This window comes from Priceomyces carsonii (assembly GCF_900007245.1).
Source record: "Priceomyces carsonii strain CBS4050 genome assembly, scaffold: Debaryomyces_carsonii_scaffold_2, whole genome shotgun sequence".
Taxonomy (NCBI): Eukaryota; Fungi; Ascomycota; class Pichiomycetes; order Serinales; family Debaryomycetaceae; genus Priceomyces; species Priceomyces carsonii.
The window spans coordinates 953,087-967,714 of NW_026946675.1; the positions used below are offsets into that span (position 1 = coordinate 953,087).

The 14,628-nt window shown below is 36.6% G+C and overlaps 6 protein-coding genes across 6 annotated transcripts; 3 read left to right on the forward strand and 3 right to left on the reverse strand.

Annotated features, from left to right (window-relative positions):
* Nucleotides 1-117: 117 nt before the first annotated feature.
* On the reverse strand, nucleotides 118-1,431 carry PRCAT00001970001 (uncharacterized protein; the record flags this gene model as incomplete). The annotated part of the gene is made up of 1 exon (XM_062951793.1): nucleotides 118-1,431. The coding sequence occupies one exon, from the start codon at nucleotides 1,429-1,431 to the stop codon at nucleotides 118-120; it is 1,314 nt and encodes a 437-aa protein (XP_062808760.1).
* A 710-nt stretch (nucleotides 1,432-2,141) lies between these two features.
* Nucleotides 2,142-3,725, reverse strand: PRCAT00001971001 (allantoate permease family MFS transporter; the record flags this gene model as incomplete). The annotated part of the gene is made up of 1 exon (XM_062951794.1): nucleotides 2,142-3,725. The coding sequence occupies one exon, from the start codon at nucleotides 3,723-3,725 to the stop codon at nucleotides 2,142-2,144; it is 1,584 nt and encodes a 527-aa protein (XP_062808761.1).
* Nucleotides 3,726-4,770: 1,045 nt separating this feature from the next.
* On the forward strand, nucleotides 4,771-5,964 carry PRCAT00001972001 (uncharacterized protein; the record flags this gene model as incomplete). Its single annotated transcript, XM_062951795.1, has 1 exon — nucleotides 4,771-5,964. One exon carries the CDS (start codon nucleotides 4,771-4,773, stop codon nucleotides 5,962-5,964), a length of 1,194 nt encoding a protein of 397 aa, XP_062808762.1.
* A 393-nt stretch (nucleotides 5,965-6,357) lies between these two features.
* Nucleotides 6,358-8,679, forward strand: CDC53 (cullin; the record flags this gene model as incomplete). The annotated part of the gene is made up of 1 exon (XM_062951796.1): nucleotides 6,358-8,679. The coding sequence occupies one exon, from the start codon at nucleotides 6,358-6,360 to the stop codon at nucleotides 8,677-8,679; it is 2,322 nt and encodes a 773-aa protein (XP_062808763.1).
* Nucleotides 8,680-8,796: 117 nt separating this feature from the next.
* Nucleotides 8,797-9,813, forward strand: PRCAT00001974001 (WD40 repeat domain-containing protein; the record flags this gene model as incomplete). The annotated part of the gene is made up of 1 exon (XM_062951797.1): nucleotides 8,797-9,813. The coding sequence occupies one exon, from the start codon at nucleotides 8,797-8,799 to the stop codon at nucleotides 9,811-9,813; it is 1,017 nt and encodes a 338-aa protein (XP_062808764.1).
* A 6-nt stretch (nucleotides 9,814-9,819) lies between these two features.
* PRCAT00001975001 (uncharacterized protein) lies at nucleotides 9,820-13,785 on the reverse strand (the record flags this gene model as incomplete). Its single annotated transcript, XM_062951798.1, has 1 exon — nucleotides 9,820-13,785. The coding sequence occupies one exon, from the start codon at nucleotides 13,783-13,785 to the stop codon at nucleotides 9,820-9,822; it is 3,966 nt and encodes a 1,321-aa protein (XP_062808765.1).
* Nucleotides 13,786-14,628: the final 843 nt, after the last annotated feature.

Below are 14,628 nucleotides of genomic sequence, written 5' to 3' on the forward strand. Positions count from 1 at the left end.
TTGATATCACTTTAAAAATATTAAACTGTCTATTCTTCTTTCTAGGCTCACATCATAAAGAGAAGTGAAGCTTGTAATAATTATTCTAATATAAAGCATTGGGCTTGAATGAATAATCTAAAATTTCCACCCTGTTACTTGTCTCTCGGCACTCACCACAACTCTGAGAACAGCTAAGCATGACGCACTAGCTACTAATAAGAGACCATTGTATAATATAGGAAACTTATAATCAGTAAAACTTAAACCGTCGTTCGAAATCATTAGACCGGCCAATGGCGATCCTAACATATTACCGATGCCCCTACTAAAGTACATCAAGCCACTCATTGCCTGATAATTCGCAATTCCAAACAATTCCACCAAGCAAGTTGGTAGCAAGGACACGATAACCCCGGAGAAAACTCCATAAAACACGACGAAGGAGATGTAACTGTCTCTAGATACTGTACCCAATAATCCTAAGATGGTTACAGCACTCACAACGCTGCAAGCTATAATCGTGTTCATTCGTCCAAGCTTGTCTCCCGCGTAGCCTAAAATAATTTTGAAGATAGCATTAACACCGTTATTAACACCAATAAACAAGGCACCCTGGCTATTGGTGAAATTTAAAGTTTTGGCCATCTTTGACATATAGATTAAGGGAATCAAATATCCCGCGGATTGAAACAACCCTCCTAGGCATATAAAGATAGCCTTCCATGATTTCAATTGGCCCAAGCTAATTACTTTATTTCCTTCTTTAAAATTCATTCCCTCCGGTACCACCACAATAAAGCTAGCAAAGATCGTGAAGATTAAGTTGATAAGTCCAAGAACTCTTAAGCACCACCTCCAGCCGATTGCTGCAATTAAAAACCTGCTTAAAGAGGAGATAGCTAAAGAACCAAACCCTGTTCCACTGAACAAAAATCCCATTGCAATTGCCCTGTGTTGTGTAAAAAATGGAGGTGCACAGACCACTGGTGGTAAGTATACAAGGCTCGATCCAATTCCAAACATCACACCTTGAGTCAAGATGAATTGATATATATGATTGCAAAAGCCCGCTAAAATTAATCCCAATGACATTATTATGCTTCCCACGAACATGACTGTTTTAGGACTAGAATATTTCATCAACGACTTGTTGAAAATTCCGAATATATATGTGAGACCCGTAGATAAGGTGCCTATTATAGCCACCTTAGAATCAGAATACAGACTCAATGGACCATTGCTCGATGTATAATACTCTTGAAACACACCGTAGGTAAATCCTATCCCAAAAACCATAAAATTGCAAATGAAACCTGAAATAAGGACCAACAAACCATCTTTATTTGATAGAAGCGACTTCTTAATATCAGAGACCTTAAAAGGGACATATTTCAGGGAAGGAGAGCTTATAGCATTGGCGTCGTTTGAAATGTGATCGTCTTGCTCCATTTTTGGTGTTAATGCAGTCAAGAGTGAACAATGACTAATTTGCAAATTTAGATTTTTTGGAGACTTCGAAAAAAGGAAGTCACGATACAGTTAATGACAAACACAAAATTGTAATTGAAGTTAGTGATAACCGAAAAAACATCAAGGTTTAAAATACACACGTTTGATCTTCAGGACCGAATAATAAAAAATTCTATCAAAGTTAATCTAACTTGAAAATTTTAGAAAAAAGCATAATATGTAAGCTTCAGCTACTATTTATCAATTGATGTACCTGAAAAGGAGCAGAAAGTTTCTAATTACCGGCAATGGGCTTATTGGACGACGAACTTCCAAATAAAATTCACTGAAAACAGAGGTGGCTGCTAAGATAAGTTCCATTATTGTCGTAGTGCCACTCAGATTGAGGTCATAAATCGGCTGCAAAATTCCATGATATTCTAGAGAGTATTACTTCTAGTAAACCTTCTGTGCTTGTGTCTTCGCTTAGAACTTAACAAATAGAGGGCTAGGATACATTACCATGTATCCAATAAGCAGAAAACTACAGTTAAAAGACAGCATGTAACATAAGCTTATTGCAAACTGGTGCATACCTTTGTGCAGTAGTTTATGGGGTAGATGCGCCCAAAAAAATAAAGGACGAGATCTTTTAATCAAAATATAAATTCAATAATATCTATAAGAATACGATGTTCGTTTGTAGCTATTTAAAGGCGGTATCTGAAATCAGGGTTTTCTTTGTCCGTTAAGTCAGCAAACTCAGAATTCTCTATTTTTACGTATGAATCACCCATATTTTCTCTTAGTTTATCTCTCTTTTTGTTCTCGAAGTAATAAACAGCATATATCCATACCAACAACACCAAGGAAGCAGCATAACAAACTACAATGCTAACCTTACCACCCGTATAAGATGGTGCCTGGGCAGCTATAAATGTTTGAGGACCTATCAAATTTCCGACACAATATCCTATTAAAAAGATAGCGTTAGCGACGAGCTTCTTTGTATGTCCTGCAGTATTTGAAGAAAAGCAGGACAATGCGCAAATCATTCCCACCGGTGAAACTGTCATTAAGTAATAACCTCCTAATCTCGCATTCTTAGATTCACTTGCAAATGCTAACATGCACGCTGAAGCTAACGTAACCACAGTTGCAAATATCGCAATGAACATACGATGAGGGACATATCTCTGCAACAACCCAAAAAGAGTACAGCCAACCACCTCCACAGCACCCGTTGGCATATTCATTAATAGAGACTCTGTAGCCGAGTATCCAAAGTCCTCCGATAATAATATACTTCCAAAGTTTGTTAGAGAACCATTAGGAATATCACTAGCTAATCCGAAGAAAAAATACAACCAGGTGACTTGATCTGTGAGTGCTTCTCTTAATTGATGCATTTTGAAATGTTTGTTACCAAAACCTTGCTGATTGGATCTAATTCTCTCAACGACCAAAAGCTTTTCTTCTTCAGTTAAAAACCAAGCAGTAGCTGGACTATCTGGGATATGAATATAGAAGGCAATACCAACAACTATAGTCATCAATCCGGTAACAATGAATAATATCTTCCAAGCTTCAATAGAATATGATTCTGCTCTTATGGCTAAGCCGTAGGCAATAGCTGATCCCATGATAGTACCAAATCCATTGAAAGAAAACCAGATAGACGTTCTAGTAAATTGTTCCTCAGCCTTATACCATTGTCCTGTGATGATAACCATAGCTGGAGTAACAGCAGATTCCAACATACCTAAAACAGTTCTCAAAAAGATGAATCCCGCATAATTCGGAGCAGAGTGTAAACAGAGTACTATTCCCCAAATTACAATAAAGCAGGAAACTGCCTTTGAGACAGGAAACCTTTGTAGCAAGGCAGAGGCAGGGAATTCAAAAAACAAATAACCAAGGTAGAATGCCGATCCACACCAAGAATACATATCTCCAACCATATTCAAGTCAGTTCTTAAGCCCATCACAGCAGCGTAAGAATTGGAAACTTTGTCCATGAACTGACACGAGTAGAGAAAGCATAGTAACGGCATCAAATAGAGATCAGTTTTCCTGAGTAATCTCTTATTTGTTTCTTCATCTATATGGATATGATCGGCCTTCAAAGCTAATTGCATCGCCTCATCAACATCGCCTGTTAAGTTAACTTCTTTACCCTCGACCGAGAGTATGGTAGCAATCACATCATCATGCTTTATGTTCTCATTCGTGAAAGACTTTATAGGTTCAATTTGAACGTCATGTTCCTGCTTTTCACTTAATGATCTAGTCATTTCAAAAGATGATATCGATTTAGTATCAGACACTGAGTTGCTGCAAACAATGGTAAAGAGTTCAGCTAAGGGAACATCTTTATTTAATAGTTTTTAGAAGATAAAGCTCTTGGCATTTTTAGATAGCGTTGATAAGACAGATTTCTGATTAGTGTAATGAAGCCCTATTGTTAACCAAAGATGTTGAACATAATCTGCGAGTGTGTTCTTATTGTTCTGAGATCATACTTGCTTAATCGAAACATACCTATTTCTCCTGTATATACATTATCACGCTATCGCATTCCCCAATGGAGAATGAAGAATTGCGGCCATTTTTTGCGCAATTTATCTTGCGGGTTGCCGTTAAAGTTCAGTAGAGATAAGATCTAATCGGATACTCAAAATCAGCAAACACTCTGAACGAATTGTAAATTCATTCGACCATATTAAAGGCTTGTATTCTATTGACTTTCTTACTTTTTTAAGTAGAATGAGATGGCAAATAAAGCGTTGAGTCGAACTCGTTGCTTTCAATTAATAAATCATTTGTTACCCTATATAGTAGGTCAATTTATCTTACTTTTCGGAGAAGAGGAAATATTAGACTAGTTCAAGGAAATTGACTATCTCTGTGGCTCTTCTGCTTGTTGAATGATCTACAGTTTTGCATGAAAACAATAAAAGAATTGACATTTTAGCGAACAAGTATCAGTAGTGCATCGGGCCATGACTAGCTCTCACAGAATCCGAGTCATTAGTGAAGGAGATTTCTACTTTTATCCAGCTTAATCGCATGATAAACCGTAGATTTTCGATTTTAGAAATTTGGAGCACAGTAAAACCTATCTCGATGCGTTCTCAAACAGATATTCGAACCGACCGAAATATTTGTGACCAGTCGCACGAAAGCTTCTGTGTAGCTTGTTATTGCCGTGTGCAATTCTATCTGTTTTTCTTTATATTCTATACAGGAACATACTATATTGCGGTCTCATTTGTGACTCCTATTAATTCAGATGCTAACATATAGTTCCACTTGTCAAGAGCATCATATTTGCACCGCATGTCCGAGGAATCAGCACGGACACCTACGTCGAACACTTCGGCGAAGAATAGGTTGCTTAATTCCAGTGTTGGCTCAGAAGACGAGAAAGTGGCACTGTCTGCCTTAAATAATGCTAAGGTTAATTCTTACAGTCACAAGCCGAATATAGTGCCTCCATATGTATTAGATGCTTTAAGTCAAGCTCACTATAAAGATCAGCTTAATAATACTAATGTTAATGCTAATTCGACAGACAGTACAGCTACAATAAGAGCTGCGCACTCAAAAGTAAATGATGAAGATCAGTTTTATAGTTTTGCTAATGATCCTTTCGTTAAGTCTATGAATAATAATTGGCACAACTTTTTGCATTCTGTCCAACAGCCTATCACATATCCTAAAGACGTTATAAATTTTGATGAAAAATTCACATCAACATGGAAATTAAACGATTCATGGGGAGGAGACGATAGATTAAAGATGGCTCTTTTAGGATCTGCCTCAAGCGATGAAGACACTCTAGTGAAAGACGACAGAAGTGGATTTTTTTCGAAGCTCTTATATCATCGATCAAAAGAGAATAGTAAGGATTCTGATTCTCCGAAGGTCAGATCGAAGGCAGGATACTGGATGTCCGATGAGAAAAGAGCAGACATTTTACCAACTTTGAAAAGACTCTTTGTACAGAACCCTTTAGTCCCTTTGTTTTTAAGAATCCTCATAGCAATATTTTCATTGTGTGCATTGGCATTGGCTTGTACCATATTTGTGAATTCACAACGTCGACATGGAGATACGAAACTAGAGCAACAAGCGAGCACAATTATGGCTATAGTGGTGCAATGTATCGCGATTGTTTACGTTGTCTATATTGCATACGACGAGTATCATGGGAAGCCCCTTGGTCTAAGAGATCCTCTGGGAAAAATGAAGCTACTTATGTTGGATCTTTTGTTCATCATCTTCTCGTCAGCAAACTTATCACTTGCATTCAACACCCTTTTTGATCGAGAATGGGTTTGTGAAGTTTTTGACGATCAAAACATATATGTCAAGGGAATATTTACTCTGACAGTGTCTTCAATCTGTCGTCGTCAAAGAGCTTTAGCATCCTTTTTATTCTTGGTCTTGTGCTTGTGGGTTCTCACTTTTACTATCAGTATAATAAGAGTAATTGAGAGAGTCAACACAACGAATCCTAAAAATATGTAGTTATAAGACTATCTATATCGTATCATACTTTTAAAACATAATTCATTGATTGCTACATTTTGTACTTTATGTCTGTCATTTATGGCTCTTGTTCCCCTGTGATATACGTTGATAGGGCATTATAAACATTTGAGTCGTGCCTCTTACAAATCACCAAATATAATGAGAGCCAAAATCTAAGTTGAGCACTCACAGAGAGAAAGCATTGCATTGATAGAGACTTCTTAGCAAATCGCCTAATTATATTGGCTAGAACAGTATATCCAATTCGTGATTGCTAAACAAAAGGAAGCATCCTTGCATTTAATAGATTCAACTGGAAAAAGTTATAGCGGCTGGATAGTTGGTGAGTGGCACTCTTGAAAGTTAAGTAATACTGAAGGGACAACAACTATGTCATTTCCTGTAGCTAGCGATTTGAATGCTACGTGGTCTTTCATTCAGCCAGGTTTGGAATTTATATTGGGAGCCCAAGATGATCAAGGTATTACCTCTAAGATGTATATGAATTGTTATACGGCTATTTTTAACTACTGTGTCAAAAAATCGCGTCAGACTCCCAGTTCTCCTGCTACTACATCGGGAAACAACTCCTACTCGCTAGCAGGAGCAGAAATTTATGCAAAGCTAGACAACTACTTAGTTTCGTTCATAAAGGACCTCAAGCAAGACCCTCTGGAATCTTTTTTGGAATTCTATGTGCGAAAATGGAGAAGATACACAATAGGTGCTGTATACCTTAATAATGTATTTGACTATTTAAATCGATACTGGGTTCAAAAAGAAAGATCTGATGGAAGAAGGGATGTGTTTGATGTTAACACATTAGCTTTACTAAAATGGAAAACTGAGATGTTTAATGATAATGCAGAGATTCTCATGGACCAAGTATTAATTCAAATTGAAAAGCAAAGAAACAACGAGGTCGTAGATACGTCATTGGTTTCTACTGCTATCAAATCTTTAGTCTTTTTAGGTATTGATGTGCAAGATTTAAAGAAACCAAACTTAGTTGTTTATATTAAGTACTTTGAACATAAATTTTTAGAGAAAACGCTGGAATACTATGGTAAAGAGAGCAGCAAATTTCTCTCTCAGAATAATGTCGTTGACTATATGAAAAAATGTGAAACAAGACTTACTGAAGAAGTATCAAGATCCAACAATTATTTAGAAGATCATACGAAGAAATTTTTATTGGAAACGTTGAATAAATCTCTCATTCAAGATCATGCTCAAGAAATGTACAATCAATTTTTAGCTTTGTTGGAACAAAATGAAACAGAACACATCCAAAGAATGCACAAGTTGTTATCAAGGGTACCAGCAACGTTACAGCCATTGGCAGATACTTTTGAAAGCTATATAAAGGACCAGGCAAACAAAGCTTTGGATGAGATTAAGAGATCGAGTGACAACGTAGAGGAAGTACCAAAATCTGCGGAGGCTAAAAGAAAGTCCCCTGTCAGTGCCGTTAATCCAAAGATATATATTCACACATTGATTTCTATATATGGTCAGTTCAACGAGATTGTCATCAAAGCATTCAATAAGGACCCTATTTTCATTAAGTCATTGGATAATGCATGTCATTACTTTGTTAACAAGAACTCCATTGCAACTCCAAGCCCAAAGTCCAGTTGTCGAACACCAGACTATTTAGCGAGGTATGCTGACAGCTTCTTGAAGACTTCGTCAAAGGAAGGAGACATAGATGATATGACCCCTGATAAGTTAATGATAGTTTTCAAATTCATTGAAGACAAGGATGCATTTGAAGAACATTATCGAAGATTATTAGCTAAAAGGCTCATTAATGGTAATAGCAAATCCGAAGAATTAGAAGAAAGTATTATTCAAAAGCTCCAAGAGGAAAATTCTTTAGAATATACTTCAAAGATGACCAAAATGTTCTCGGATATGAAGGCTTCTGAGGATTTGAAAAATAATGTTAAGGAAGATCTCACTACTTCCTCTGTTAAAGAATTCACGCCATTAATTTTGGCTCAAAGCATGTGGCCCTTCAAACAACTGGAGGATTATAGTTTGAAAATAGCACCAGAATTGCAACCGTCTTTCATGAAAGTCACTGAAATATATGGAAAGAAACATAATGGAAGAGAGCTCCAATGGTTGTGGAACCATGGGCGGGCTGAGGTGAAGGCAAATCTTTCGAGAAAGGGTAAACCTCCTTTTCTTTTTACTGTTACTAACACTCAATTAATGATTTTACTCGCATTCAATAAGAAAAATACCTATACTTTCAAGGAGTTGCTAGATACATTGGGAGTTTCCCAGCACATATTCGAGGCACATCTATTGCCCTTCAACAAGTACAAGTTACTTGACCAGGCTCCTCTTGGATCCGAGAATTTTAACAAGCCTGACACCACCTTCACTATAGTTGAAGAATATAAGTCTAAAAAGTTGAGAGTAAACTTTGTCAGCTCAATAAAAACCGAGCAAAAACAGGAAGAGGAGGATGCCAGTAAAGAGATTGATGAATCACGTAAGAACTTCCTTTCAGCTTGTATTGTTAGAATTATGAAGGCAAGAAAGGAGATGAAACATAATGATCTTTTAAATGAAGTATTAACCCAATCACTTTCAAGATTCCGCGCTAAGGTAATTGACATCAAAAGGGTTATAGACCATTTGATTGAAAAGGAGTACATTCGCCGTGTCAATAATGATACCTACGAATATTTAGCTTAGATCTATAGTGAAGTAATTAATATATGCACGTCTTATAAACAGGATCAAAATAAAATAGATTGTAAATGCTCATCTGGTCAAGATTAGTGAACGCTCTTAGTTTCATTATATAATAACATGGCCCTAGTCAAGAGACAAAGGACTACCAATGAGGTAGGTGATTTAATAAACCTTAATGGAAACCAAAATGAAGACCAGAATAAAACCTTATATAGCGATGCTGTAATCTTAGAAGGACATGAGGGTTCAGTGCTTGCAACTAAGTTCAGTAAAGATGGATCCCGCTTGGCATCTGGTGGCTTTGACTCGAAGATACTTCTTTGGAACCTTCCAGTTGATGAATATGATGACAGCCCCAATTACGGGGTCTTAAGTGGGCATAAATCAAGCGTCCTCGCTGTGCGATGGTATGATGAAAATTTATTGGTATCAGCAAGTGCGGACCATACTGTTGGATATTGGGACCACAATACTGGAACGAGAATAAAGAAGGGAACTGGTCATAAAGCGATAGTGAATGATATAGACGTGAATTGTGATGGACTAGCTTTAAGTGTCGGCGATGACGGAATTGCATTTATCTGGGATCAAAGAGAAAAATTACCTTTAGAGGGAGTACATAACGATTATCCATTGCTATCATGCTCATTTAGCAACCAAGGTAATCTGTTTTTTGTCAGTGGGATAGATCCAACTTTGAGAGCGTTTGATATAAGAAAGTACACAGAGCCTTTATGGGAATGCGAGGGCCAACTTGAATCTATTACGTCGATTAGTATTACTAAAGACGACTCTATGCTTCTATCTAGATCCATGGATGGTGTTATTCGTACTTATAGTGCTAGAGATTTCGTTCCATCTGGATTGTCCAGGTTAAGTCCTTATACTTATGAAGGAGCTATATCAGGTAGCGAGTTTCAATTGATCAGGGCTACTTTTAGTCCTGATAATATCAATATTTCATCGGGCTCAGAAGACCTGACCGTGACCACCTGGGACATCAAGTCTCGTAAAATAATAAATAAACTACATGGACATAATGGGACAGTTATAGACGTTGATTATCACCCATCTAAGAAAATACTTGCATCTGGATCTACTGATGGTAATATCATTGTCAGAGAAATTGTCTGAGCATATTCAAAATTTGACTCTTTTAACATTTGCTCGATATTTGTCTTCTTGATGTCTTTTCATAGGTTCAATCGTATTTTTATCTGGCCCGGAGCTGACTATATCACGAATGAATTCTTCTTTTGCATACTCTTTGTAGACCTTTTGATTTTTGGCTCTATTCATTTTAGCTAAGTTCTGTTCGCTAAATAAATACACTTCCCACTCCCTTTTGATTGTATTGTTATCAAGTATGGAGCTCGAATGCTTCATAAGACCAAACTCGTCATGCTCATTATTTTCTGATTTGAGATCTTCAGTTATCTTTGAAGCTGTCGCGACAAAAGGCTCATACTCTGGCTCATTAATTTCATGACGTAAAAACTCATGCTTAAGAATAAAGTCTTGCATTCCAGTATCGTCAATAACATATTTTTGCTCCCCTTTTAAGGAATCACTACCGGATGATCGTTTCTTATAAATTTCCTCTTCAAGAGTGCCTTTCAAAACCAAGGTCTCTACAAAGATCTCATTTTTTTGACCAATTCTATGGGCTCTCTTTATCGCCTGAGCTTCTATAGATCTCTGCCATACAGGACTGATGAAGTAGACTCTAGTCGCAGCTAGTATTGTGAGACCATGGGCAGCTAATCGGAGATCCATGACCAAAGTGAGACCCCCCTCTTCATTAGGATGATTACTGTATTCTGATAGATTATTTGCTCTTTGGCTAGGGCTAATGAAGGTAGCATAAAGAATATAATTTATTCCTAAAGCATCAAGTAACTCTGTCAAATAATATGCGCTATCTTCAAATTCAAAAAAGACAATTGATTTGACATTCGTCTCTTGATGTTCAAGTAACCTGCTACCTAAGTATGATAATTTTGCAGAAGCAGTACCTAGAATAATTGCCCTTTTGATTGAATCAAATGAAATATTATGAGAAGATAAAGAACGATTTGTCACTATATCTTCAGTAGACCTAAGCCCAACATATTGATCACTAGTGAGTTTATCTTTCGGATTCTCCAAGTTTTTTTCTTTCACATTCTTCCTAGAGGTTGAGAATAAAAACTTGTCATTAGTGGGAAGGAGTACGCTTGGGTTGTGAATTGCATTCGACACATCTTCACTTTTCACATCTGATCTGAAGTCTTGATTCTTATCCTGCTTATTGAATTTTTCGAAATTCTTTTTGAAGGTATACTTCCAATAAGAATCCCAAAACGGTTTCGATGCTACATCTAGCTTCAACTTCAATTTTTCCTCATCATTCATATCCATAAATCTATTTTTATAAAAAAACTCTTGAACAGCGTTTAAATGCGGTGCACCAAAGACACTTATATCATCATGGTATCCTCTGTCATTGGTAGACTCAACGACACCAATTCCAAATGATTTAGTGAAAACATCGGGTAAATTAGATATATAATAAGGCATTTCATGTAATAAAGCGACGGTTCGCCATTGCGGGTTACCTAATGCCATTTTGGATGCCTCGATTGAATTTTTCAACAAAGAAATGTCATAATCACTATAAACAGATGCGCCTGTGGCTTTTCTTTTTTGCAAACAAAAATTACAAATATGCAATAAGGTTTCAACATCTTGCTGCTTAAACCCAGTCCAGTGAAAAGTAGCTCTCTGTAAATTTGTGATTAACCTCCTTAATTGTTGTCGATTAGAAGGATGGAACATATAATCTACGTCTGTACGTTCGGAAGACACAGCATTTACCGCCAAGACAGCCGTGAACAAATTAATTGAGAGCTTGTTATGGTACGATGGCTCCAAGAAAACTGCCTCATGATGTAACCGTGGCAATGTTAAATCATGTTCAATGTCTCCTGGGTTATGTCTAATCATTATCGAGTTAAGAAGATTAGTTAGACCAATAGTGGATCCGTAAGCATTAGATATTAATGGATTTATGACTGAACTAGACCACAATTTCTGTTGAGAATGAAAAGGCTCTATTTTGAGAAAATTGCTTATGATAGTCCCTAGCTTGACGAGATCATCCCTGCCATTGAATTTATGCTGCACAATATATTTTTTTTGTTTCTTAGGACTCACAGGTACGAGTTGTTCCGACTGCTCTTCATCCATATGCAATTTAGTTAGTCCAGATGTAGGGGTACCTGTGACAGACCACCTCCGTTCAGAATACAAATTTTTGCAGAGCAAGCTAATTCTAGATCGTTTGGAACTAATGCTATGACCTTCATCTATTATTAGTCTTTTCCAGTATACCTTTAGAAGTGGACTATTTTCGTGAAGTTTATCAAATTGCATAGCAAGTAGCGAGCTTGATATGACAATTAAGTCATATTTAATTAAATCCAATGGGTTGCTATTTAATTCACTCGTATAGCAAGAAAAGTCTTTAACATGAGTCTTCTTGAATTGGTTAGAAACAAAAAGCTTATTTAAATAACTTTGATCGACATGTTTTTTCAACTCATTGATCCATTGATGAAACAAGTTATCTGGGACTATTATCAAAGTCGTATTGCATAGATAAAGAGTTCTATAGTTTCTATTTTCTTGTGGTAAATTTTTGTTCAATTCCTTGGCTCTTGAAGAAACTTTTCTCGTCCTTAAACTAAACTTTGACAGTTCCTCAAAATTATCCAAAGAGACTCTGAAGAAGCCTGGAGAGTTAGCTAGTCTAGCTATAACTGAGCTAGGTAAATAATCAGTGTAATATTTCCACGGCAATGAATTTCGATTTATATGATGTTGACAAAGTTCAGCCAATTTCAACATTTTATTTCTTCTTGATCCTTCAACAAATATTCCATTTTCTTGCTCTTTAATGACAGTTGTTGGATCAGAAAAGAGAATCAAATCATCTGGTACATTTGACACCTCACATTTAGTTAGGCAGACCAAGCTCAAACAAATTATTGTTTTACCAAGACCCATATTCTCTGCAAGAATTCCACCTCTAGGAAGAGTGAAAAGCTCAGGTTCTTCAAGTAGCCTGCTAGACAAAACATCGAAGTAGTAGTTTTTAGAATATGAGGGGGACTTCAATTGAATGAGGTTCGGTAAAAGACTTTTCTCCAAGAACGATTCCTTCTCAAACATTTTAGCCAACGAGATCACCTGAAAAGAATATAATTCTGACTTTAAGCCAGGTATTCGTGCATTGCTTTTCTTTTGTACTAGCTGGCCAATGACATCATTAGCAGAAGGTATCAATGGATCCACACTTCTTGATTGAGTCAAAGAATGTGATACATCTGGTGGTTTTATAGCGCTATATATGTTTTGGATTTTTGAACTGAGGGCTTCTATGCCTTCATCTATTTTTTTCGGATAGAACGTGAAAGGTTCATTTTTTGTCCATCTATCAATATGATAATTTAACTCATTGGTCGAAATTTCGCTGAATTTGTAGTATTTGGTGGAGAAGAAAGGTAAAACAGCTTTCAAATTGTGACAAAACTCAAAAAAGGTAGAGTTAGCTCGTCTGGCATGCCAACTATCATCAGAGAAATCTAATTTTGCAATTAAATTGAACCAGCAAGATCTATATTTTTTTTCAATTTCAAAATTTTTGGGAAATGATCCCCTCCATTGCTTAAAATATCTTGAGCCAGAAACATCTGAAGGAATTGAGTAAATCCTAACCACCGCAATTACCACCCACTTATTATCAAGGAGAAAAAGTTTCATGAGCTTGTAGGTACCCACGATATATCTAAACTTTATTAAGAAATGAAGCTCGTCAACAAATTCACTAACCTTGCCTTTTACTCTATGTACCAAAAGGTCTAAATTGAGCCACATCCAGCCATCGTCATCTGTAGCTTCATTGTTAGATCGAAGTATTCGAGCTACATCTCCTTTCAAATCGAATTGCTCAATAGGTAGGTCAAAAAAGTATAGCACTCCAACAGGAATAAGATTTTTATTAGAGTTTGAGATACCAATCACATTTTGAATATCCAGATTGCATTTTCTTCTTCCATCAACCATAGGTATCCAGTATGTTCCAGCATCGATAGCGTCTCATCGCATTTAGATAACTATCCCTCGATTACACAATACGCTGTCAAAATATGCTGCATATAAGCAACAGTTTATCAGACAGAGAAACGATTGCAAAGATAATATCAACTCACACAAGAGGAACAAATACTAAAGGGAGCTTCTTATAAAGAAGGAATAAAGATGTTACTCTTTTGAGAAAAGTAGAGCTTTTAGTAATTTTTCAGTTCAAGTTACTTTTCATTCATCTTTGCCAAATTATCCTCTAATGAATAGCCACTGAGCCACATTTTACATGCTCTATATGAAATGAAGCTCACGTAAATTTCCAAAGCACTGTCTCTTTTGAAACTTGTGTGGTGACTCTAAGCCTAGAACATCTCCATGGTACTAAACTGTCTATTAGCAGCCGCAGCATAATTGATATTACTCAGTATGAGTCAACGTTTCGGCCGCTCGGTATTTCCGTACGGCTATATGGCTCAAGCTAGATAAGCGAAGCACTAACAAACGCCTTCGGTGCCAAAAAAACACGTAATAATATTAGGAACAACCTAGCTACTCAGATTAAGATAATAAAAGATTACTTACTTCTTATTGGTCGCAATAGTGGCGTAAAAGGTTCTCTTAAAAGTATTTAATAGACCACTACTGGAAAAAAAAATTATAGTGAGAGAAGAGTAAGAAAGTTAAGACAAATGCTCTACATTCCTGGTGACTTACAGTCTATGCAAACTACTAGCTGCAAGCTACTGGAATCATGGAATCTGCCATTCAATGAGAGCAAAGATGGGTTTAACCCGTGCTTTATTATATTTTTGTCTTTTCTTA